We start from the raw sequence: 25,317 nt of genomic DNA on the forward strand, positions 1-25,317 counted from the left end.
GCCTCAGCCTCCCGACTAGCTGGGACTACAGGTGCCCGCCAACACGCCCGGCTAATTTTTTGTATTTTTAGTAGAGACAGGGTTTCACCGTGTTAGCCAGGATGGTCTCGATCTCCTGACCTCGTGATCCACCTGCCTCAGCCTCCCAAAGTGCTGGGATTACAGGCGTGAGCCACCGCGCCCAGCCGGAACCTGTTTTTAAAACCTGCTGTCCACTAAGTAAGGTATAAAAGGACCATCTGCAGACAGGGAGACCATTTTTGCAACTTAAATGGTGGCTGTTCAGGGCCTCCCGCAGCAGCCCTGTCCCCGCACCTGCTCCCACTTGCTTCCCGCCCCGCTCCAACCTGCTTGTTGAAGAAGAGGCCATGGGAGTTTCCAGAGTCCCAGATTAAAGTGCAGATGTCCTTGGGGACCTCATTAGCCCAGGTGTCCCCTCTTGTCTGACCCTGTATTCGGGGGTTGGGAGGCTGTCCTAGGCTTGCCGCTCTGAGCATCTCCCCAGGGGCCACCCTGCTCATGCCAGTCAGTGAGGTCTGCCCAGCTCTGGGAAGCACCCTGGGTACTGGGCCCGGCGCTGCCCACAGTGAGAAGACCCTGAGCTGCCTGGCTGGGCTGGAGAGGAGCCTCGGGAGTACGCCCCTGGCTGGGGTAAAAAGGCCAAGAGTGGGAAGAGAGACACCTCCGAGGTCTTTACACTTTGTCTTCAAGAGACTTGATCCAAACAAAAGGTCCTAAAGCCTTTGGCCCCCTGGCTGTAGGCACAGCCGCAGCAAGGCCTAGGACATGCCCAGCTTGGGACGGCGCAGCCAGTCAGATGGGGCAAGCTGGGACAGGAGACTGTCCGGAACTTCCCCGGGGGCTGGGGGTGGGTGACCATCAGTTGGCAGGATGGGTGGCCTGAAGGGGTACAGTTGAGGGAGGGACAGGTGGCTGGAGGAGGAGGCAGGGGCTGGCCCCTGTGTTCCCTGAGACAGCAGGGGAGGAAGGCAGGAACCCTGCAGGCCGCCTCCCCTCAGGGTCTGCCTCCCCTGCGGTCCTTGGAGGAGCTGCAGGATTTGCCCTCCCCAGCAGCCTGGCTCACTGCATCACCAGCTCCATGCCCGCCCCTCATCTTTCAGGGCCACTCCCCGAGGTCCGAGCTCAGAGGGCCCTCCTGACTGCTGGACCTGCACCTGCCCAGCACCGTGCTACTGCACTACAGCATCACTGAGACTTGGGAAGGACAGTGACAGTGGTGAGCAGGTTCTCAGACTTTGTTGGTCTCTTCCACGAGATGAAGCTCACAGGGGCCTCCCCATGACTGAGGTGCAGGCACAGCCTGGCCTGTGTCCAGCCTGCTCCAGAATTATCTGGCCAGACAGCTGGTATCCCCCCAACCCCCAACACACCTGGGCTTGCTTGATCTTACTGGAGCTTACCAGAGCCTGGCTGTGTGCAAGTCTCATGCAGCATAGTGAGGTGCTCCTGAGATGGATCGAAGGTGTCTGGTCAAGATGGAGGCCTTGAAGGCCACAGCCATGAGTCAGAGACCACAGATTTCTCCAGAGCTGGTGCCCAGAGGCCTAAGGCGGGGATGGGCCTTGAGGCTGGGACCCAGGTCGCCTCATGGCAAGCCTTTTGCCCATAGCAGCTGTGGAAGGCAGGAGACAGGATGAAGCCTTTAGTACAGAGGGCCTGCTCTAATTTCAGTAAGCAATCATTCATCACTCAAGAAGCCTGGACAGACTGGGGAGCAGGAGCACGCCAGGCCTCCTCCAAGGTGTCTGGCAGGGAGGCCGGCCTGGGGAACACACTCCTTGTCCCTTGTCATGTCGTCTGAGGCAGGGGCTCAAGGCAATCTTTGCAGATGCTGAGCCGGGAAACCTCTACCTTCTGGCAGGCCACAGATCCTTTGGGCAGCGTTTGTTTTGTTCTGCTCCAGTCTGGAAGCCCTTGGAGGGCAGTGTGGGTCTACAAGGCCAACTCTGTCTTGTCTGTTCTGGAGCTGTCTCCCTGCCCCATGGATTATCAGGATGATATAGGGTCACATCCCCTGAGGCAGTATCTCAAAGGACTGGCTAGGAACAGAACCTGCCAAGACTCCACTGGAGGTGGTGCAGAGAGCTGGGCAGGCACATAAACTCTGAGGCCAAACTGCTAAAGTCCTGCCATGTGATCTTGGGGAGGTCAAGGACACCTCCCTTGTGCCTCAGTGTCCTCATCTGTAAAGTGGGAAATATGATGGTACCTACCATGTAGGCTCGTACTGAATATTAAATGAGTTAATATTAAGTGAGATACTTAGTACAGCCCAGCGCCCCTGGGGTCACAGGCGACATTGCCTCACTTAGCAGGTTGTAAGCTCTCTCCTCCGAAGGCCATTCCCGGGATCTAAAGTCCTCGTTTCCTGGCCTGAAGTTAACCCTTGAGGTCCTAACGTCGGAGAGAGGAAAAGCCTCCCCCGTGCTGATCCAAACGGCTTGGCCAGACACGGAGCTCTCAAAACCACCCACGACCAAGGACGCTGGCACGTTCCTGGTGCGGTTCTCCACGAAGAGGTGCAGTGTGAAGTGGCCTGTCACAGAATAAGAGTCCTAAAGCCTGCGTTCCCATAAAAGCCCCTGGCCTGGGCAGCAAACACAGACCGGGAAGCCCCTGCCTGGCCTGGGCAGCAAACACAGACTGGGAAGCACTTAAAAGCTGGAGGCCCCCGGAGCTGCTGGTCCAGATGGAGGTGAAGCTGCACCCCTGCCCTAGGGTCTTCCAGGGTGCCTGCTGTGGAGGTTGCTGGAGACGAGCCCACCACTCGAGGGTCCGGGCACCTGGAACACCGCAGGCACTTGGGTGCCTCCAGTCCACGAGAGGCACCTCCCGGACGCCAGTCTTCTCTGACTGCTTTCCGGAGTTTGAGTGCGGAGGAGGCGGAGGTGAGGGAGGCAGCCGAGCTGTGTCCTGATGCATCTCCCAGAGGAACTCTGGGTGGATGCTGGGCCCCTCGGCCTCGCCAGGCTGGGTCTCCCTTCACAGAGCCCATGCCTGTGGGCCCCACAGCCAGACTAGCACCTTTCCGTCAACACAGCCACAGACACCATGAGAAACTCCCACAGTTAAACACTGCTCAGAGCCCCAGGCCGCCTCCTGGGGTGTCATTTTGTAAGGTACCTCACCAACCTCATGAGAAGTCTTTGCTGTAGGGACTGATTTATTTTAAGTGAATCAGGGTCTTGCTCTGTTGTGCAGGCTGGAGTGCAGCGGCACAATCATGGCTCACTGCAGCCTCCAACTCCTGGGATTAAGCAATCCTCCCACCTCAGCCTCCTGAGTAGCTGGTGGTATTAGCCACCACATCTGGCAAATTTTTTACTTTTAGTAGAGACGGAATCTCGCCATGTTGCCTAGGCTGGTCTAGAACTCCTGGACTCGAGTGATCCTCCCACTTCAGCCTCCCAAAGTGCTAGGATTATAGGCTTGAGCCACCGTGCCCTGCTTGTGGGTTTATTTCTTAACCTGACAGTTTTGCCAAACCTCGTACTAGAAGGTGGGGCTTCTGTTTGCTAAAAACACCATGGTATTTCATCATTAAACTAGTTGTTATCCACATCTGGGATACCTGGAGAAAAACCTCTCAGGGTATATTGACATTTCACGCCCAGCTTGCAAAGGTACCTTCATGCCTTCTGCTCCCTGACCCTGACCTCCCGCTCACCTAAAGAGCAGGAGCCAGCCGGTGTCCAGAGCAGTGGGGGTAGGTAGGAAAGGTCCTGTGCTCCTCCCTCCAGGCAGACTCCTAGGGACAGTGTGGTGGCCTGGGGCCCAGGGGCCTCCCTGCAAACTCTTTCCCCTTAAACCCTCCTGCGGGTGGGTGTGGCTCTGCATTTGTCCCGACCCCTCCACATGCAGAACCGGGCATGAGCCCTGGGGCGTGGGGCCAGACACGGAGTCCAGGTGACCTCAGGGTTGTCCTGAGCTGAGGTGTAGATCCCAGGCAGACCCACAGACAGAGTGGGGCTCTCTGAGGTGTGGTTGGAGGGCCGAGAGCAGAGCCCTGTGCAGGATCTAGGGAGGCACTGGTGTGTCAGCAGGTGCGGCAGCGTGCAGCTGGGCTGAGCTGCGGGGCTCCTGTCCTTGCCCTCCTCCAGTGGCCGGGAGAGGCCAGGTGTTCGTGCTGTCCCCCACAGGATGCCTGAGGGAGGAGGTGCAGGAAGGAGCAGGGTCCCCTGGGCTGGGGCTGGAGGGCGCTGGAGGCTGTAGCCTGCGTTCTCCCAGGTGCACAGACATGAACACCTTCTGGTTGAGAAAGGCTGACTGGGGGGCCTCTTGGCAGCCTGGGGCCTGAGGGGAGCAAAGCTTGCTGGGAGGGCCTCATTCCTTCCCGGGTGGAGGGAGCAGCCAGGCAGCACCCTGGTAGCTCCAGCCCTGGATGGAGAACTGCCCCCACACTGGGCTCCAGCCCTGAGGGCTCTCCCCAGCCTCTCCACTCCCCGGTCTCCTGACCCCACGGAGGAGCTGGTGAGTGTAGTGGGTGCAGGGCCAGCTTCCAACAGTGACAAGGGGGATCTGAGCTCAGCTGCCGCCAAGGCCTGGCCAGCACTTGGGGAAGTCCGGCAGGGTGTCCTTGAGGTCACGTGAACTCCGCGTCTGGCCTCACGCCCCAGGGCCCACGCCGGGTTCTGCGCTGTGTGTCCCGAGACCTGGACCAAGCGCATGGGGCCTGAACGGCACCTTCACTGGCCGGCTGCCCACGGACGTTTGTGGGCTTGGCCCTCCTGTTTTGGGCTCACTTGGGGTGCAGGACTCAGGGATCCACACAGGAGATGAGCCAGGCTTCCCTGAGGGAGCCAGGAGGGCCGGAGTTTTGGCCGACTGCTTTCTCAGCCTGAGATTGCCCTGTAATGCCAACCCTGTTGCCATGGCCTGGCGTGGGACCTCCAGGGCCGGGCAGCTGCTTCCCTCAATGACAGCCCCCCAGCCCCTGCAAGTGGCTCCGCGGCGCGCCCCCTCCACCCCCGAATGAGCCCCCCCGCCCCCACGTGAACCCCGCCGCCCTCGCATGTGCCCCCCGCCCCCGCATGAGCCCCCCCGCCCCCGCATGAGCCCCCCCCGCCCCGCATGAGCCCCCCCCGCCCTCGCATGAGCCCGCGCCAGGCCTGGCCTTGGAGCGCCACCTGCAGGTGAGCTCGGTTCACGGGAGGCTGGGCCTGCGTCGTGGGGCCCCGGGGCTGGTGACGCCCATCAACACTCCTGGGACACCGCCTGTGACCCTGCGACCCCCTGGCAGCGTCCGCCAACCACATTTACGTTTCCCATGCACTGGCTCCCTGCTGTGGCTGCTGCTCTCTCCAAGTCGTGGGCCTGCGGCCACCCCAGACCACCTGCCTTCTGCAGCACAGTTCCTGCCCCTGGGGGTTCTCAGGCCTGGCTCTGGGCTCTCGCCTCCCTTTTTCCTTCCCAAGGCAGCTGGGCAGAAAAATGAGAAGTCCCAGAAGCTCAGGATGCCCTGAGCTGGAAGTCAGCATAGACGGTACTCACACAGTAGCTAAGGGAGGCAAAGAGAACAGCAGAGCAGGAACTGGGGAGGGGACCCCCACCCAGACATCCCAAATCCACCAGGCGAGGGGGATCCCACCCAGAGACCCCAAATCCACCAGATAGAGGGGTACCTGCCACCCAGACACCCCAAATCCACCAGAGAGAGGGGTACGTCCCACCCAGACTCCCCAAAATCCACCAGAGAGAGGGGTACGTCCCACCCAGAAACCCCAAATCCACCAGGGAGGGGGCACCTCCCACCCAGACACCCCAAATCCACCAGATAGAGGGGTACCTCCTACCCAGATACCCCAAATCCACCAGGGAGAGGGGTACCTCCCACCCAGACACCCCGAATCCACCAGATAGAGGGGCACCACCTCCCACCAGACACCCCCAAATCCACCAGATAGAGGGGCACCTCCCACCCAGACACCCCAAATCCACCAGTTAGAGGGGCACCTCCCACCCAGACACCCCAAATCCACCAGGGAGAGGAGCACCTCCCACCCAGACACTCCAAATCCACCAGATAGAGGGGCAACTCCCACCCAGACACCCCAAATCCACCAGAGAGTGGGGGCCTCCTGCCCAGACACCTCAAATCCACCAGAGAGTGGGGGCTTCCTGCCCAGACACCCCAAATCCACCAGGGAGATGGGCGCCTCCTGCCCAGACACCTGAAATCTATAAGAGGTTACAGGATCCAGAGAGGCTGCAGGGAATTGCTGGCTGCAGGGCCCAATCAGGAGCAGGGCCATGTTCAGAAGATGGGCTGAGTCACAGGGTGGAGGGTGGGCCCCAGGGCCTCCAGCACTGTTCCCCCAGCAGCCTGTAAGCAACTTCCAAGCAGGGGTCTGGGTGGTGGCCTCTGTGCCAGCTCCTCTACCCTGCCCCGCAGAAATTACCCGCCACTGCCATCTGGAAGGTAGTCTCTCCCGGTCCCCTTGAAATGGGGCCTCTCACAGAGTGAGGTCGGGGTTTAGAGGGTGAGAGAGGGCAGATGACCACGGGAAGGGGGATGTGGAAAATGAGGGCATGAAGGTGGCCTCCGGAAGACAGGCAGGAGGACATGGATTCCCATGGCGGGCCCTCCCGGAGGACAAGTGGCCGGCTCATCCCTGCCTCCACCTCGCCTTCCAGCTGCTGCCTCTGCCAGGAGCCCGGTCCTCCCCACGGAATATGCAGCCTCTCCCCAGGGCCCGTCCAGCAGCACCTTGTCATGAAAGCTCCTTGACCCACAGGACTTTGATTCCACAGCAACGTTAAGGCTGGGCTGTGCCCAGGGCCTGAGGCCAACACAGGGCGCACTTCTCCTGTGTCACAGCAAAAGCAGTGATCGGTGGCTTCAAGTGAAAGGTGGGCAGCATCTTGGCAGGTTCATAAAAACAAAAGGACTCAGGGGACCCCAATTGGAATCCCCCAGACAAGAGTCAGACAAGGGGGCACCATGTGGTGGGTGCACCTCACTCTTCCTGTCTCCCACAGACAGCCAGCTCCGGGCACCCACACCCCATCCTGGAGATGCCAGGACATGGAGTGGTGCTTGTGCATGTGTTGCCCGGGGGGGTGATGTCCGCAGCACTGGCCAGAGAGCAGGGAGGGCCCTGATGCACCACCCATGGCTGGTAGCCGGGCCTGACCCAAGCTGGGCCAGACCCAAGCCATGCCTGACCCAATGAGCCACCAAAGAATCACCTCCCATCTAAAGGCGCCAGTTCCCGAGGGAAGGCTACTTTAGTCAAACAGACCCGTGCCAGAGATGGCACCAGCAGTGCCAGCCAGGGCCCAAGGGGACCCCAGCACAGCACACCCCACACGAGACTTCTAGAGCCAAGAAATAAAGGGTTTTCCAAGGACACATCAGCAAATGAACCGACAGAGAGGATGCGAATGTTGGCATCCAAAGGAAAAGCGTGGAAAAGGAAGTAGAAAAAAGTCCACAAACACCGAGCAAAAGGAAGGAAATGAAAAGAGTGTGGCTCGGGGACACAGCCAGAGCTGAACAATCCATCAAAGGGGCCCCTGAATGACAGAGGGAGCAGGTGGAGGAGAGGCCGCTATTTTTGAAAGAAGAGAAGCAAACAGCTTTCCTGAAATGGAGGAAGAGCTGCACCCACAGCCCAGGGGCTCCTGACGTCCTGGTGTAGCTGAAGAGAAAGACCTGAACTCAAAGGCTGGTGAGTATCCCATGGCTTCCAGACAGACAGGAGATGCCTCTACAGGAGACAGAATCCTGCTGACCCAGGCTGCGCCTCCACAAGTCTGGGAGCCGGAAGACAGAATAATAACATTGACTCCGAGAGACAAGGATGAGACTCAGCACTTCCGGATCCAGTCCAGGACAACTCACAGCATCCAGGCACAGGGCAGGAGGCAGGCTGTGGTCACTGCCTGTCATTCTACTGAGACCTGGGCTGCCCTGGGACTCACCTTCCCCAGGTGAATACAGAGGAACTGGGGCACGCCAGGATAGGCCCAAGCCTTTGGAGGGCCTGGACACTCCAACTCTGCACTTTTAGAGCCCTGAGCCTCCATAGAGGAAGGCCAGGCACCCTGCTAGAGACCCCAGGGAGGGACCCTGGGAGCCAGCGATGTCCTGAGAAAGGTAGTTCCAGTGATCCCAGCATCCCATCTGAGACCAACTTTCCAGGCCACCTGGCCAGAGCGCCAGGTGTGTGAGGTTGCCATCCTGCACATCTCAGCTCAGCTGGGCCATCAGATCGCTGGTGCCCCCACGGACAGCCCGAGGACGGGAGAGCCGCCCTGCTGAGCCTAGTCAACCCAAAGCATTCTGACATCAGGGGGAGGCTGCTGTTTTCAATCACTAAGTGGTCTGTCACAGCAACAGATAACTGAGACAGGGTGGAGAGAAACGGGACATCAGGACTTCTAAAGGCCTCAGCCGAGGCAGGGGAGAAGAAAAGGAAGGGAAGAGAAAGCCCAATTTTCAAAAATTAATAGAGAAATATCTGTCTGATTATGAGAGAAAGTAGGGGAATGGAAGATCATAGAGGGACTGCAGGTTCCCAAGAACAATGGAATGAAGAGACTTGATCAAAACAAAGATGGAGGGAATGCAAGCAAGTGTGTGGTTACCACATTACATGTGAATAACCTGGAATTTTCTATTAGCTGTATTTTTTTAACACAACCTAACAGGCTTGGAGTTTTTCCTGTACACTGTTTTAAGAAGCGTAATTAAAGCAGAGTGATTCTTTTAAAAAGATGGCAGTGAATGAAGTGTGACTTCTGGGCCAGGTGAGCAATGATCTCCTACTCTTGTAGCCACCAGGGAAGGCCAGACGCAGCAGTCACGGGAGACACAGGAGTCACGGGAGGCGCAGGAGTCACGGGAGACGCAGCAGTCACGGGAGACGCAGCAGTCACGGGAGACGCAGCAGTCACGGGAGGCGCAGGAGTCACGGGAGGCGCAGGAGTCACGGGAGCGCAGGAGTCACGGGAGACGCAGCAGTCACGGGAGACGCAGGAGTCACGGGAGACGCAGCAGTCACGGGAGACGCAGGAGTCACGGGAGACGCAGCAGTCACGGGAGACGCAGGAGTCACGGGAGACGCAGCAGTCACAGGAGAGACGCAGCAGTCACGGGAGACGCAGCAGTCACGGGAGACGCAGGAGTCACGGGAGACGCAGGAGTCACGGGAGACGCAGGAGTCACGGGAGACGCAGCAGTCACGGGAGACGCAGGAGTCACGGGAGACGCAGCAGTCACGGGAGACGCAGCAGTCACAGGAGAGACGCAGCAGTCACGGGAGACGCAGGAGTCACGGGAGACGCAGGAGTCACGGGAGACGCAGCAGTCACGGGAGACGCAGCAGTCACGGGAGACGCAGCAGTCACGGGAGACGCAGCAGTCACGGGAGACGCAGGAGTCACGGGAGACGCAGCAGTCACGGGAGCGCAGCAGTCACGGGAGACGCAGGAGTCACGGGAGGCGCAGCAGTCACGGGAGACGCAGCAGTCACGGGAGACGCAGCAGTCACGGGAGACGCAGCAGTCACAGGGAGACGCAGCAGTCACGGGAGACGCAGCAGTCACGGGAGACGCAGCAGTCACAGGAGAGACGCAGCAGTCACGGGAGACGCAGCAGTCACGGGAGACGCAGCAGTCACGGGAGACGCAGGAGTCACGGGAGACGCAGCAGTCACGGGAGACGCAGCAGTCACGGGAGACGCAGGAGTCACGGGAGACGCAGCAGTCACGGGAGACGCAGCAGTCACAGGAGAGACGCAGCAGTCACAGGAGAGACGCAGCAGTCACGGGAGACGCAGCAGTCACAGGAGAGACGCAGCAGTCACGGGAGACGCAGCAGTCACAGGAGACGCAGGAGTCACAGGGTGCGTGTGAGGCTGCGAGCCAGAGGCAGCCTTGGAGGGCCTCGAGGGGGACTGGAGCTGCTGCATCCCAGCCTGCCCAGGCTGAAGCCCAGGGCGTCACAGACAGGAAGCAGGGCTGCTGGAGGCCCTGGGGCAGGGTCTAGGGCATCAGAGGCATGGCTGGTTCCCCAGACCATTTTCAGGGTCTGATACCAGCACAGGAAGCTGAGGGGCTGTTCTGGAGAGAGGGTGAAATCTCATGGGTTTGCAGCAAGCCCAGGACAGGTCTCACCCGCCAGCTTGCCAAAAGCAGAGGCCAACCAGGAGTAACTGAAGCTGCGACCCAGGCTCCACCCAGCGCAAGCCCTGCCGGGACGAAAGTGATAAAACCTGTACCCATTTATGTGCTTCACAGAGGAAAGGGCCAGTCCTCTCAGGGAAACTGGCATTGTCCTTAGTCTCTGTGGTTTGTTTACAGAATTGACCCTTGAACAACGTGGGGTTTATGGCGCGCTGATGCCCCACATAGCTGAAAATCCACATATTGCTTCTGACTTCCTCAAAATGTAACTACTAATAGGCTACCATTGACGGGAAGCCTTCCGGGTAACACTAACATTCAATTAGTGCATATTTTGTATGTTATATTATATACTGTACTCTTAACAGTAAGACAGAAAAAAGAAAATCATCAGGAAGAGAAAATCTATTTACTACTCATTACGTGGAAGTGGATCCTCATAAAGGCCTTTGTCCTCCTCCTCTTCAGGTTGAGTGGACTGAGGAGGAGGAGCTGGTCCTGCAGTCTCAGGGGTGGCAGAGGCAGAACTGGGGGAGGAGGCAGGAGAGGCAGGTGCACTTGGTGTAACGTGACGGACATACATGTAATTTCTGCCTGACATTGCTCTTTCATTTCTCTAAACTTTCTGTGCAGTCCCAATCCTCCTTCCAGCGCTGGCTTTAGTTTCCGTGCCTGCATCATAGAAGGGCCTGTGTCCTGAAGGAGGGCAAAGGCAGCTTGAAGGACGGGAATGCTCCTGCCGGGGTCCCGGGTCACCTTCTTTCCCAGCACTGCTTCCTCTGTGTCTTCCTCCTCCTCATCACCTGGTTTGGAAGCACGCATCTCCCTCAGTCTCTTTGTTCATTGCTCTGGTGCAGCATCTGTTAGGTCTTGAATTTCTCCAAGGCCTGTATCTGGAAACTCTTCACCTTTGTCTTTTTTGCTATCTCCACAATTTCTTTAATTGATATATAATAAATGTACATATTTTGGGGGTACATGTGATAATGTGATACACTCGTATAATGTGTGAAGATCAAGTAAGGGTAACTGGGATGCCCATCACCCTAAATATTTCTTCTCTTTCTGCGAGGAACATTGAATGATTCTCTTCTAGCTATGTCGAAATGTGCAGTTGACTAACGTTGGATAGTCACCCTATTGATCTGTTGAACGCCAGGTCTTATTTCCTCCATCTCACTGTGCATTTCCACTCATTAGTCACCCCCTGCACCCCCCACTTCCTGGTCACCACCAGTCTGCTCTCTATCTTCATGAGATCCACTTTTTTAGCCCCCACGAGTGAGAACAAGTGATGCTTGTTTTCCTGTGCCTGGCTTACTGCACGTAATGTAATGGCCTCCGTTCCATCCAGGTGGTGGCGAGAGACAGGATTCCATTCTTTTTCCATTGTTTCCGTGATTGGCTGTCATCAATGCTGGGAAGTCATACACAACATCTGGACACAGTTTTCCCCAGCAAGAATGTGCTGTTTCAGGCTTCGTGGCTTTCCCAGCCTTGTCACCAACCACGACGGCACGTCTAGTGTGTAATCCCTCAGCCTTTCATGGTGTTCTCCCCTGAGGTTCTCTTCACCAGCACTGACACTCCTGTCCACACAGGAGGAAATCCCCTCCTCTGGGCCAGAGGCTGCGTTGGAGACATGTTTGGGGGCAAGTGGGCTCCTTTGGCACCTTCAGTGTTGAACTCATGGGTTCTGGGTGGCCAAGAGGCATTGTCCAATACCAGAACTTTAAAAGGCAGTCACTTACAGGAAGCAAGGTACTTCCTGATTTCAGGGACAAAGCATCCATGAAATCAACCCAGAAAAGAGGTTCTTGTCCAGCCCTCTTGTACAACCAAGGAGAAGCTGGTGTTTTTCTTTTCCCTTTAAGCTTGGGGGTTAGCAGCTTTCTAGATAAGGGCAGTCCTGATCATAATCTGGCTGTGTTTGCACAGAACAGCAGAGCTGGCCTCTACCCTCTTGCCCTAAATTCTGGTACTTGCTTGTCTTCCTAATTCATGCCTGTGGCATTTTTTTTTTTTTTCAGAATAGGGGAATTATGTCTGCATTAAAAACCTGTTCAGGCAGATATCCTTTCTCCTCTTTCTCCTCAGTGACTTTCTTCATGGTTTCCATATCCAGGAACTTGTCTGCTACCACTTGGCCAACAGAAGCTGCTTCTCCTTTTGTCTTGACATTTTTCCAGCCAAGCCTCTTTCTAAAATTATCAAACCATCCTTTGCTGGGATTAGATTCTCCAGCTTCAACTCATTCCCCTTCCTTTTGTTTGTAGAGTCTACAGGTACACGTTTCTCAGTGTATTAGTAAACGTTCTCTAGAAGGACAGAATAGGATATATATACACATGAAAGGGAGTTTATTAAGGAGAACTGAGGCAGAGGATCACAGGGTGAATTCCCACAATAGGCTGTCTGCAAACTGAGGGGCAAGGAAGCCAGTAGTAGCTCAGTCTGAGTCCCCAAACCTCCAAAGGAGGGAAGCCAACAGTGCAGCCTTCAGTCTGTGGCCGAAGGCCCGAGAGCAAAACACTGGTGTGAGTCCAAGACTCCAAAAGCCAAAGAACTCGGAGTCTGATGTTCAAGGGCAGGAAGCATCCACCATGGGAGAGAGATGAAGGCCAGAAGACTCAGGCAGTCAGCTTCAGCCACCTTCTTCTGCCTGCTTTTTCCAGCCATGCTGGGGGCTGATTGGATGGTGCCTGCCCACACTGTGGTGGGTCTTCTCCCAGTCCACTGACTCAAATGTTAATCTCTTCTGGCAACACCCAGAAACAATACTTTACATTCTTCAATCTAATCAAGTTGACATTTAATATGAACCATCACACACAGCAACCCTGCACCCACATAAAAGCTGCATTCCCAATACAAGATAAAAAGCTATTTCACAGAAAGTGTTAAGGCTTTAGTGCCTGCTCACAAATTTCCTTTTTTTTTTTTTTTTACTATGGTCCTTACGTTGGATTCATTTATCTTGAATTGTTAGGCAACTGCAGCTGTAAACCTCAGTCTACGGAACATATCAAGAAATTCAACTTTTTCTTGAAATGTCATGACTTTTCTCTGCTTCTCAGGAGCTCTTCGGCATGATTGGTGGCACTCTATGGGTCCCAAAGTGTTCTTCAAGGTTTACAATATTGCGCTAAACGTGAAAAATACACAAGAACATCCAGATGTCCCCTTTTTTTCAAGTTGGGGTCTCACTCTGTTGCCCAGGCTGGAGTGCAGTGGTGCAATCACAGCTCACTGCAGCCTCAACCTCCTGGGCTCAAGGCATCCTCCTGCCTCAGCCTCCCGAGTAGCTGGGACTGCAGGCGTGTGCCACCATGTCCAGTTAAAATAGATCACTGTTTACCATGATACACAATGTACTGAAGACATGAACTGCTCGTGCAGAGACGATTAGCACCACATGACGTTTTAAGTGGATCCTTGAAATGCTTGCGCTCACTGCAACAGGAGGTGGCTTTGTAATTATTCCAGCAGCACACTGTGGACTGCAGTTAATTTCATGCAGTTATAATTTAATGCTGCATTTTTTTTTGAGACAGTTTTGCTCTTGTTGCCCAGGCTGGAGTGCAATGGCACGATCTCGGCTCACTGCAACCTCTGCCTTCCAGGTTCAAGCGATTCTCCTGCCTCAGCCTCCTGAGTAGCTAGAATTACAGGCATGCGCCACCATGCCTGGCTAATTTTGTATTTTTAGTAGTCACGGGGTTTCTCCATGTTGGCCAGGCTGGTCTTGAACTCCTGACCTCAGGTGATCTGCCCACCTCGGCCTCCCAAAGTGCTGGGATTACAGGCTTGAGCCACTGCACCCGGCCAGTGCTGCATGTTTATGGTGACATTTCTCTCTACTGTGAATGGTCTATGTACGGTCTCTATATTTTATGCATTCATGACATACCTTTTTCTTTTTTCTTTTTTTTTTTTAGATTTTTCTAGGCTATGTGGTTCATCTGCAAATTTTTTCAAATTGTTGCAAATTTCCAAAAATATTTGCAATGTATTTGTTTTTAAAAATCCACTTATAAGTGGATCCTTATAATTCAAACTCTTGTTCAAGGGTCAACTTATACAATGCTGGGCACTCACTAAAAACTTATTAGAAAAATGTAATATGTTACAGAAAAAATAAGAAAAGAGATACAAAGGAAATGAAAAGATGGAGAATTTCAACAGAGAATTGGCATCCACAAAAAATTACCAGACATCTTAGACCTGAAAAACACAACATCTGAAATTTAAAACTGAAAGAAAACACTTATTTTTCAAAAAATCATTATAATGATGATGTAAAAGGATCTAGTGGAAAAGGTGGACGGCATGCACGAGCAGATGTGGAATTCCGGCAGAGACGAGAACGAGAACACAGAGTGAGAGGAAACTCTGGAGAAGAGAAGGATGGGATCTGAGACCACATACTCCCCCAGAACACGGAGTGAGAGAAGGATGGGATCTGAGACCATGCACTCCCTGAGGCTCACCAGGAAGCCTGACTCGGCTGAGGAAAGACACGCTGCTCAGGGCCTGGGATGTTTCTTCTGAGTGTGATGGCACAATCATCTATGTTCGTGTTTTTTTTCTCTGTCATAAAGCTGCTGTTTTTAATGTTAAAAAACCTCATGGGTTTTTCTGTGGGACACAGCAGAAGACAGGATTCGTAAATCCAAAACAATGTAGACAGGAGGCATCTAGCCTGATGTACAGAGAGGAATGAAAAATAGAACACATGACAGAAGAGACGTGCAGGTTACAGCCACACACACTCATACATGCACATCCACACATGTGCACACATGCACACACTCGTGCACATGATTGCACACACGTGCACACACACTCACGTATATGCTTGCACACACATGCAAATGCGCGCACACACACACACAAAACTGAAGTCTCAGAAAGGGAGAAGAGGGAGAACAGGGGAAAAAATAGTCAAAAAAAATGGCTAAGAATTTTCCAAAACTGATGAAAGATACTAACTCCCAGATTTGAGTTCTATGTATTCCAAGAAAAATAAGTAAAAAGAAAATCATATCCAGGCCCAGCACAGACTGCTGAAAACCAAAGACAAGGAGAAAAAATTTTAAGACAAAGAAAAAAGACACATTACCTTCAAAGGAGCAACGAATAACAATGAACGTTGAATTTTTAGCAAAACTCATGGGAGCCAGAAGACAGTGGAGCACATCTTTAAAGTTCAGGGGATGGCAAAAATCATCCACCTAGAATTCTGTCCTGCGCAGAATAAAGGTGAACTAAATTTATTTTCAGACAAACAAAAGCTGAGAGAACTTACTGCCAGTCAAAGCATAACCATGACACAAAGAAATACTAAAAAAAAAAAAAAGTTATTTAGCTAAATGAAAATCAGCCCTCATTGGAGCATGAGGCTGCAGGAAGGATGAGCATCGGGATGGGTAAAAGTGAAGCAAACACTGATGTCTAGTAACAGCACGCCAAGACACTGTTGGGGCACACGGTACCTGTGTCTTGCGTGCTTACCTGTGGAAGGGAGGCGGACGAGAGCAACAGCATCGAGGGCAGGGGACTGGCAGATGGGAGGAACCTTCTCAGGTCACTGGCTCATTCAGGAAATGCTAATGAACTCAAGGGCGCGTATCAAATCTCTAATGCAACACTGAAGAGAATAATATTAAAAGATATTACTAAAACTCTAATAGAAGAGATATAAATAAAAAAATTGATCACTATCGGAAAGCAGCAAAAGAAGAATAAAGGAATAAAAACATGAGATACAGAAAACAAAGAGCAAGACGGTGGGCACAGAATCCGCCGTACGCACACTCACCTTAAATGTGAGGGCCCAACACTGTAACTGAAAGACAGAACTGGCAGCTATAGAGAGAAAAAGAGTCCCAAGTGTATGATGTCTCTATAAGCTGCACCGTAAATCCAGTATAAAGACACAGAGAGGCTGACAGTAGAAGGATGGAAGAAGATGCATTATGAAAACGCTGACCAAAACAGCAGCGGTGTGCCTGGATTAGTATCAGACAAAATCCACATGAAGGCAAGAAGTGAAAAGGAGAGGCGAAGAGAAATAGTTCATAATAATGACAAGGTCAGTTCGACAGGAAGATAGAACAATCCTAAATTTGCAGGCATCTGACAAAATAGCCCCAAAATACACATAGCAAAAACTGACATAACTAAGAAACATGTGTAGTTCATGATCATAGCTAGAACTGTTCACAGGCCTCTCTCAGTATCTAAGAAACCAGGCTTAAACAAGTCAGTCAGTAAGGGTACAGGAGCTTTGAGCAACAGGATTAGTCAATGTCACCTGACACACACAAAACAGTGTACCCAACAACTCCAAAATACATTCTTCTCAAGTGCACAGCCTACATTTACCAAAACATACCCTGCGGCAGGCCACGGGGCAAGGCTTCAGTTTCAAAGCACTGGGATCACAACGGACACGCTCTCTGATCAACAACCAGGTGAGCAACCTGGAAGCTGGGCCCCAAGCCCAGTTAAACCTTCAAAGGAGAGCAGCTCAACCCACTGCTGACTCCAGCCTCACGGGAGACCCTGACCAGCAACGCTGGCTAAGCTGCTCTGACTCCTGCCCTCAGGCGTGAGAAACGGCAAACGTCTGCTGCTCCAGCTGCTGGGCCGCAACAGGTCACTGGCACCTTTTCTAGCTTCTTGAATGGAAAGCTTAGATGATCAATTTCACACCCTTCTTCTTCTCTAATACGTGGGTTTGGAAGTGATGCATTTCTAAGCACCAGTTAAGCTCTCGGAAAGTAGAAAGTGCAGGGCGCAGAGACCCATGAGACAGAAAACAAACAGCAAATCCAGTGAAGCCAAAACCTGGGGCTTTTGGAAAAGAGCAACAAAATTGATAAATCCATAGCAAGAATGATGAAGAACACCAGGTCAGGAATAAAACAGGGGACATTATTACGGATCCTAAAGATAGGGAAAATAAGAGGAACTTTATGCTGATACATTGCACAACTTGGATGAAATGAGGAAACTCACTGAAAACCATATTTACCAAAATTAACACAAAAAGAAACAAAGTCTGAATAGTCTCACCTCTGTTAAAGAAATCAAACCAAAGATGTTTTCAAGATCCAATCAAACACTCAGCACAAGAGACTAAGTCACACAGAATCTACACAGCCTGGGCAGACAGAGTGTGAAATAAGGCTGATCTAGGATGGGGAGGTCTGTGGACCTTGCCGTGTCCCTGGGGTGGAGTCCACTGAGTGTCAGGCTGAGTGGTAGCAACCAGGAAGGGGTAAAGGCTGAAAGGAGGGCCCCGTAGCCGGGCAGGGAGCAGGGGAAAGGTGGGCCCCCAGGGGAAAGGAGGGCCTGTCGTTGGGCAGGGAGCAGGGGAACCACTCCCTGGAAGCCCTTTTTGGCTGTCGCCCTTCCCTCCTAGCCAAAGGTGGTGCTGCAGGGACTTCTGGCTTGGCGGGAATCAGGTGACCTGGTCTCCTCTCCCACACTCAGATAACTAAGTGAATGAAAGCTTTTGTAACAAATAACTAAGTGAATGAAAGCTGTGAGTACTTTTGTAACAAGGGCTCCAGGACTGGAGAGAGGCAGGTGCCTGGGCATGAGCATTCTGTCACGTGGCTTGGCGGGAACCTGCGGAAAGAAGGGAAAGCAAACCACGTGCTCACAGTGCCCTTTCTTTTAATACAGCTGAAATCTCCCACAGCCTCAGGACAGGAGCGTGGGCCTGTCTAAGGAAAACAACAGGCTGCATGAAATCAGCCCTAAGGGTAACACTGAACCTGGCGCTCTTCCGGCACCACACAGGAGGCGACGCCGGGGAAAGAAGACTGAGCGGCCCCTGTCTGAAGACGTCTCCATCAGTCCAGCCACCTGGTGGCACTGGTATCTGCGAACATTTCCTGATTCTTCATATTTTGTGTTAAAAATGTATTTTGAGGTTGTGCCGCTGGCAGGCCAAGCAAAAGGTTTCCAGTGAGGGCCGCCCGTCGACGGTCTTTGTTCAAGGTTAATCCCAGTTTTAGCTTCAATACTTCATCCTGTAGCTCTGTGGCCTTATGGGAGACAAGGAGGGGGAGACGTTAGAAAGGCTGGCAGGACTTAGGGTGTCACCACGTCTCTGGCTCAGATTCCACATGGGGCCCAGGCCACGTGGGCGTGAGCAGAGCTAGCCCCGCTCCCCCGGGGCCCCTGCAAGTGGCATCATGGCACAGTCCCCCCTGCAATGGGCCCCAGCTGCCTACTTCCACCCAGCTCCCAGGCCTTCTACCTCATGAGGACACCACCCTCTGCAGGCACACACATGGCCACTCATCCTGGTGTCCCCACGGCCCCACCCAGGTGTCCTGTGCAGACGCAGGTCAGTGGATGAACAGACTTCGGGCATCGTCCTGTGGGCAAAGGGAAGGCTGATGCCACACCCCGGGCAGTGTGTTGGCAAGCATCACCACAGCCATGACCACACCTTAGAGTCGTAACTGTCCTGGGAAGCGGATGGGGCCACAATTGCCACCCCCACCCCACAGACACAGAAGCCGTGGATCAGGGGTTCCTACAGGAGAAGGAACTTGCCGAGCGTTAAACCAGGGGCAGGCTTTCTGTTCCAAACCTCGTGGTCCATGGCCAATCCCCTGGGCAGAACAAGGTGAGGCTGAGGAGGGCACTGCGGGGGGCCCGCAGGTGGAGAAACTGAGGAGGGGATCTTCCCGTTTCTGCCCCTCAGGCCCTCTGCAGAGTCCTAACCTCCCCACTCCAAGCACAGGAGCCCTGGGCCACCTGGCTCCCCTCTCCCTCCCCAGCTTGCCTCGCTGGGGGCACAGGTTGGACACTACCTCCAGTGCAGGTCCCGGGAGACCCCTGTAGTCTCCCCTCTCCCTACAGCCATAATCACAGCAGGTCCCTGGAGACCTCTGCAGCCTCCCTCGCCCCCCATATCGTAACTGTGGGCTACAGCAGCACTCACGGCTTCCGGCTTTGCGACTTGGCCAATATTACTTGTTACTGACCCAGTAAGTAGTCATTGATAACGTTTTTTGCTTCCCATAGAAACCTGTATTCCCTGTGGGATTCATAACTGCCTCCTTTTAAAATGTCTACTTTGTTTTCCACACCTGTCATTACATCCTCTCAAACTGTAAGCCTCTCTCAACATCCTCCTCCACTGGCCAAGTCTCAGACTGACCTGGTGCCCCTGGGGAGACCCCGCCAGGCTTCTCTCACAGCAGGGGCGGCCGGGGGCTTCTGGGTCAGCTCCCTTTCTTCTGGAACTCTTACCTTCCTCTCTCAGCATCTACTCCCTTGTTTTGATAGAACAAATTCTACAGCAGCTTCTGGAGAAAGACTCTCTAGATGGAAAGCAGCATTTTGAGTCTTTGCGTGTCTGAAAACGTCGTATTGTGTGCTGACCCCTGACCTTGCAATCGGAGTACCGAATCCCGGCGCCCGCTGAGGGTAGCGCCGTCACCATGACCAGCTCCCTCCCAGTGCCTGGTTCTGTGTGGGCCTCTCCCCCACCCTCCCTGGAATCTCTGGGGGTCCGTCCTGCTCTGGTTCAGGATGCCAAGCCATGGTGCCGGCACGTGTGGACCCTTCTAGCAGGAAGCACGCTGGTTCCTTCATGCAGAGCCCTCCTGCACCCTCTCCCTCCGTCTGCTCTCGTCTCTCCTGCTGGAACCTGCCAGATGCTTTGCTCTGCTCGGGTTGTCCTCTAACTTCCTTTCCTCTTGTCTCATCTGTTTCCCACCTCCCCTTCCTGGGGGATTTATTCATCTACTAATTTAATTTTTTAAAATTTTTGCCACATGTTAAACTTTGCCTTGGGAGTTCTTCTGGGTTACCTGAGTGTTCACTTTCTACAACAGCTTGCTGGGTTTCATGGCAGCAGACTTGTCTATTCCCACGGGGGGATTTTAATTCTGGCTTCTCATTTTTAAGCGTCCCCTAATGTCCACATCCGTCCGAAGCTCGCTCCCCAGCCGGCTGGCTTTGGCCTCTCCCTCACCTTGGGGCTTCCCTCAACAGCTGAGGAACCTCTCGTGACTGAGGACCTGGAACGAGGCTGAGATCGGGGTGTCGGTGGCAGGCTGCTGGCTGCTCAGTGCAGGCTGGGGCTGTCTGGGGGACGCCCAGGTGGCTTCTGTCTTGGTTGGCTGTTATCTCAGACAGCGCCACGGAGCTGGCCGGCCCTCCTGGTCGGTTGTGCACCTGACCTTCTGCAGAGCTCTTCAGGCCAAACATGGCCGCTGTCACCACTGTGGTGCCTGATTGGTCAGCTTATCTAGAGGCAGCCCTGGCTCCTGCTGGGTAGGCTGGAGGAGTCAGTGGGCTGGGCAGAGTAGGGAAGCAGACCCAGGGCCCGGGCGTGACCTGTATAGACTCCGCTTCCTTTTTTTTTTTTTTGAAATGGAGTTTCGCTGTTGTTGCCCAGGGTGGAGTGCGATGGCGCCATCTCGGCTCACTGCAACCTCTGCCTCCTGGGTTCAAGCGATTCTCCTGCCTTTGTCTCCTGCGTAGCTGGGATTACAGGCGCGCGCCACTGTGCCTGGCTAATTTTTTGTATTTTTAGTAGAGACGGGGTTTCACCATGTTGGCCAGGCTGGTCTCAAACTCCTGACCTCAGGTGATTCACTTGCCTCGGCCTCCCAAAGTGCTGGGATTGCAGGCGTGCAGCACCGCACCCCGACCCCCGCTTCCAATCCTTCTGTGGTTGGTTTCGTCGTCCTGTGCTTTTCGGGCTCTGGGGCTGCATCACTGTGCATCTTTGCTGGCATTTTGCTGGGCAGGGGCCCTTCACGCTGCACCACTAGGAGGCTTCCTTCATGCAAAATCGCGCTGGCCTCCACTTGTGCGAGGACAAGGGCTCACCTGCCAGCCCCCAGACGACAGCAGCTGAGACCAGGTGGAGTAGTGTGTCTGAGAGGACAGCACCCCCACCAGAGACAGATTCCTGCACACTGGCTCTGCAGCCCTGGCCCACGGCCTCCACCTGAGGGCTGAGGTCGCTGCCCCTGCTCCAGCCATCATGTTTGCATTCCAGCCAGGAAGGGAGGGGACAAAGCTCAGGAAGTTCACACTCATCTTCTGCTCACATCCTGCTGGCTGGAACAGAGCCACAGGCCCATGTCTGGCTGCAAGGGAGGTTGAGAAACGTGGCCATTTGTGGGGCAGCCTGTGCCCAGCTGAGACGTGGGGCTCTATTATTACAGGAAAGACCCTGGGGAGGGGGAGCCTCCTGACAAGGGGGCAGGCTCCTCTCCATTTTCTCATCCTGAGGAGTGAAGGTCATTTTTGCTCCCTCTCCTGTCATTCTGGTGGCTTCTGGGCAGTGGAGATAAGCCTATGTGCAGAGTGGGCCGTGTTGACCTGGAAGGGCCATGTCTGTTGGCTGGTTTGATTTCAGCATCTTCTTTTCATCCCTCTGGGCTTTCTTCTCTCTCTGCCCTGACCCATCCACCCTGGCCTTCTAATCAAATGCAAGCTCCTGGCTCATGGGCTGGACTCCAGCCCCTCCTACTTCCCCCATTTGGCATCCCCTTCTCCCACAGGCCAGGCTCCCGGGTGCATGGGGGGGTGCTCCTGACGCACGCCATGCCGCCAAGGACTCCTTGCTAGTGCCACGCCATGCGCAGCACTGAGCAGACACCTTGAAGGAAACACGGGGGGGCCGGGGAAGAAGCCGGGAGAACGAGACCCTCTGCTTCTAGAGGTGCAGTATGAACTTAGACGGTTCTCTGCTTGGGACATGCCAATGTCTCATGCACATGTGTGCCCACCTCCATACAGCAGGCTGGTGGGCCACGCAGCCACGGAGCCAGGACTCGTCTCTAATGCTGCTGCAGGGTTTGCTCAGGCCCTGCTCTAAGGAAAGACACACTCTTCTGGCAAAGCCCGAGACTTCACCTGCAGGGAGGGCCGGCATGATCGTCTCGCCAGCATTATACAAACAGGTTCCCTACTGAGTCTAAAGAACACAGTACTTTCTTTTTTGCTAGTGGGCCTGTGTAGACAGCAGAAAAAGGGAGGGTCATTTGAAATGGACTGAGCCTACAGGAGGTCCAGGTGCTCAGAAGGCAAATTTCAGAAAAAACTATAATTAAGATCGTTTCCTAAAAATGAGGCCATCAGGCGGCACGGATGCCTGCCACGCTGTTCTGGCCTGTCTCAGAGGGCCGCTTCTCCCCTGGCCCACCCACCCGGCCCTCTGTGAGAGGCAGTGGGACAGAGGAGAAGGATGGCTGGAGCTTGTGGACAGCCAACACCACCTGTCTCAACACAATTCACCTCCTCTAGGGCAGGATCAGCTGCTTCCCAACTCATTCTTGGGAGTTTTAAAACCCCTTCCTCTGGCTCTCCCAAGCCAGGACTGAAGTGAAGGGACCCACCTCACAGGCATCCTCTGGGCTCAAGTGCTGCGGGGAGCCTGTCATGGAAAGTTAGCGGGTGTTTATGTCCCTGTCTCCTGGGCAGGGTGACATAGCACATCCCTCCCTGGATCTTGGCAGTAACTTGGCATGGGGCACACAACAGGAGCCGGTGCTGGTGACCTGAACCCTTCATCAGGAACTTCATATGAATTTTTTTTAATCACAGAAAAACACGAGACAGGCATCAAAGCACAAGGTGAATCTGTGGCAATTCATGTCCCCAAGAAGACAGTGCAGTATTTGGACCTTGGCTTTGCATTCAGACATACCCAGGTTGGACTGAAAGCTCCACCATTTACAGTGTCACCATGGGGCCAGTTACAGCACCTCCGTGAGTCTCGCTTTTCTGACCTGTGAAATGAGCGGCACCGCCTTCCTCCTAAGGTGGCATGAAAGTCAATGAAGAGACAGGTGTGGCCTGGGGTAAGCATTTGAGCTCAACCGCCAGTGTCCTTCTGGGTCATTCTCTTGTCTCACGGCCCCCCTTCTCTGCATGTAACCAGGGTGGGGGAGCACAGGAGAACAGTGAGGGACACAAGAGCCAGCTCTCAGGTTTCAGATTTCCAAGCAGACTTTAAAAATCCCGGACTTGAGTTTTTTAGAGCAGCCTTCATCCCACACTGGAGTGGTACACCCGAGGCGTGCACACGGACACACTGTTACCACCACCCAGAGTCCACAGTCGACATGCGGGCTCCCGTGTGGGGTGGCACAGTCCGTGGGGTTTAGACAAACGCATCATCACATGGATCCAACAATACAGCATCACGAAGAGTAGTTTTACTGCCCTAAAACCCTTTGTGTTCTGCTGATTCACCCCTCAATATCCTACTACCCCTACCCGGGCCACCACGATCCTTTTACCATCTCCATCTGTGTACGGCCTTTTCACGCTGTCACGTCGGCTCCCCCGTGTCTTCTCATTGCTGATGGCTCGTTTCCTTTCGGTGCTAAGCAACGTTCCACTATCTGCATTTTCCAGTTTATCCAGTCACCTGCTGAAGGACACCTTGGGTGCTTCCAAGTTTTGGCAATTATGAAAAAAGCTGCTATGTCTGTGTGCAGGTTTTGGTGTAGACATAAGTTTTCATCTCCTTTGGGTAAACACCAAGGAGTGTGATTACTGGATTGTATGATGAGAGTGTGATTAATTTTGTAAGAAACCGTCAAACTGTCTTCCAAAGTGGCTATACCATTTTATATTCCCAGCAATTAATGAGAGTTCCTGTTGCTCCACATCCTCACCAGCATTTGGTGGTGAGCGTTTTGGATTTTCTGCATGGTGAATCTCCTTAACTTGCATTTCTGATGACACACAATGTGAAGCTTCTTTTCACATGCCAATCTGCCATCCACGCATCATCTTTGATGAGGTGTCTCTGCAGATTCTTGGCCCATTTTTTAATTGGCTTGTTTGCTCCTTTTTGTTGAGTTTTTCAGAGTTCTCGGTATATTTTAGATAACAGTCCTTTATCGGGTGTATCTTTTCCAAATATTGTCTCCCAGTCTGTGGCCTGTCTTGTCCTTTTGGCAGTGTCTTACATAGAACAGAAGTTTTTGATGTTAATGAAGCCCGGCTTATCCATTATTTCTGTCATGGATCTTGCTTTTGGTGTTGTATTTAAACACCATACCCAAGGTCACTTAGGTTTTCTCCTATGTTATCTTGTAAAAGTTGTATGGTAACATTTTACGTTTAGGTCTATGACCCATTTCGAATTAATTTTTGTGAAGGGTGTGAGGTCTATGTCTAGATTCTTTTTTGTTTTTGGCAGTTGTTGCAGTACCATCTGTTGAAGACTACGCTTTCTCCACTGAGTTGCTTTTGCTCCTCTGTCAAATCAGTTAACTATATTTGTGTGGGTCTATTTTGGGGCTCTCTATTCTATTTGTCTATTCTTTTGACAATATCACACTGTTATTGTAGCTTTAGAGTCTTCAAGTTGGGGGGTGTCAGTCCTCTGACACTGTTTTTCCATCAATACTGTGTTGGACATTCTAGGTCTCATCTTCTCCATATACGCTTTAGAAACAGTTTGTTAATATTCACAAAATAATTTGCTGAGATTATGACTGGGAATGCATGAAACCTAAAGTTGGGAAGAACTGACTACCAACAACGCTGAGTCTTCCTATCCATGAACATGGAGTATCTGTCCACTTATTCAGTTATTTCACTAAAGTTTAGTCGTTTCCCTCATATAGATTTTGTATACATTTTGTTAGATTTTACTTAGGACCATTTTTTTGGTGCTGATTTAAAGGTTATGCTTTAATCTTAAATTCCACTTGTTAATTGCTGGTACATAGGAAGGTGGCTGACTTATGTATATTAACCTTGTATCCTGTAAGCTTTTCTATGATCACTTCTTAGTTCCAGGAAATTTTTGTCAATTCTTTGGGATTTCCCACATAGATAAGTCATCTGAGAATAAAGACAATTTTATTTCTTGTTTCCCAATCTGTATACCTTTTATTTCCTTCTCTTGTCTTCTTGAACTAGCTAAGAGTTCCAGCATGAGGCTGAAAAGCAGTAGTGAGAGGGAATATCTTTGCCTTGCTCCTGATCTTAGTGGAAAAGCTTCTAGTTTTTTGCCATTAAGAATAATGTTAGCTGCAGGTCTTTTCTGGATGTTCTTTAACAGGTTGAGGAAGTTCCCAGCTTATCCTAGTTTGCTGAGAGTTTTTATCATGATAGGTGTTATATTTTGTCAGATGCTTTTTCTGCATCTATTGATAA

General features: G+C 53.0%; 1 protein-coding gene across 2 annotated transcripts in view; it reads right to left on the bottom strand.

Moving 5' to 3' along the window:
• Positions 1-17,818: 17,818 nt before the first annotated feature.
• LRRC27 (leucine rich repeat containing 27) overlaps positions 17,819-25,317 on the bottom strand; it is a 43,906-nt gene continuing 36,407 nt past the window's right edge. For both annotated transcript variants that reach the window (XM_030805042.1, XM_030805056.1), the window contains exon 11: positions 17,819-18,209. In XM_030805042.1, coding sequence (XP_030660902.1) covers positions 18,015-18,209 — 195 coding nt within the window. In that variant the 3' untranslated portion in view covers positions 17,819-18,014. The remainder of the gene's footprint in view (positions 18,210-25,317) is intronic.

Source organism: Nomascus leucogenys, chromosome 3 (assembly GCF_006542625.1).
Source record: "Nomascus leucogenys isolate Asia chromosome 3, Asia_NLE_v1, whole genome shotgun sequence".
Taxonomy (NCBI): Eukaryota; Metazoa; Chordata; class Mammalia; order Primates; family Hylobatidae; genus Nomascus; species Nomascus leucogenys.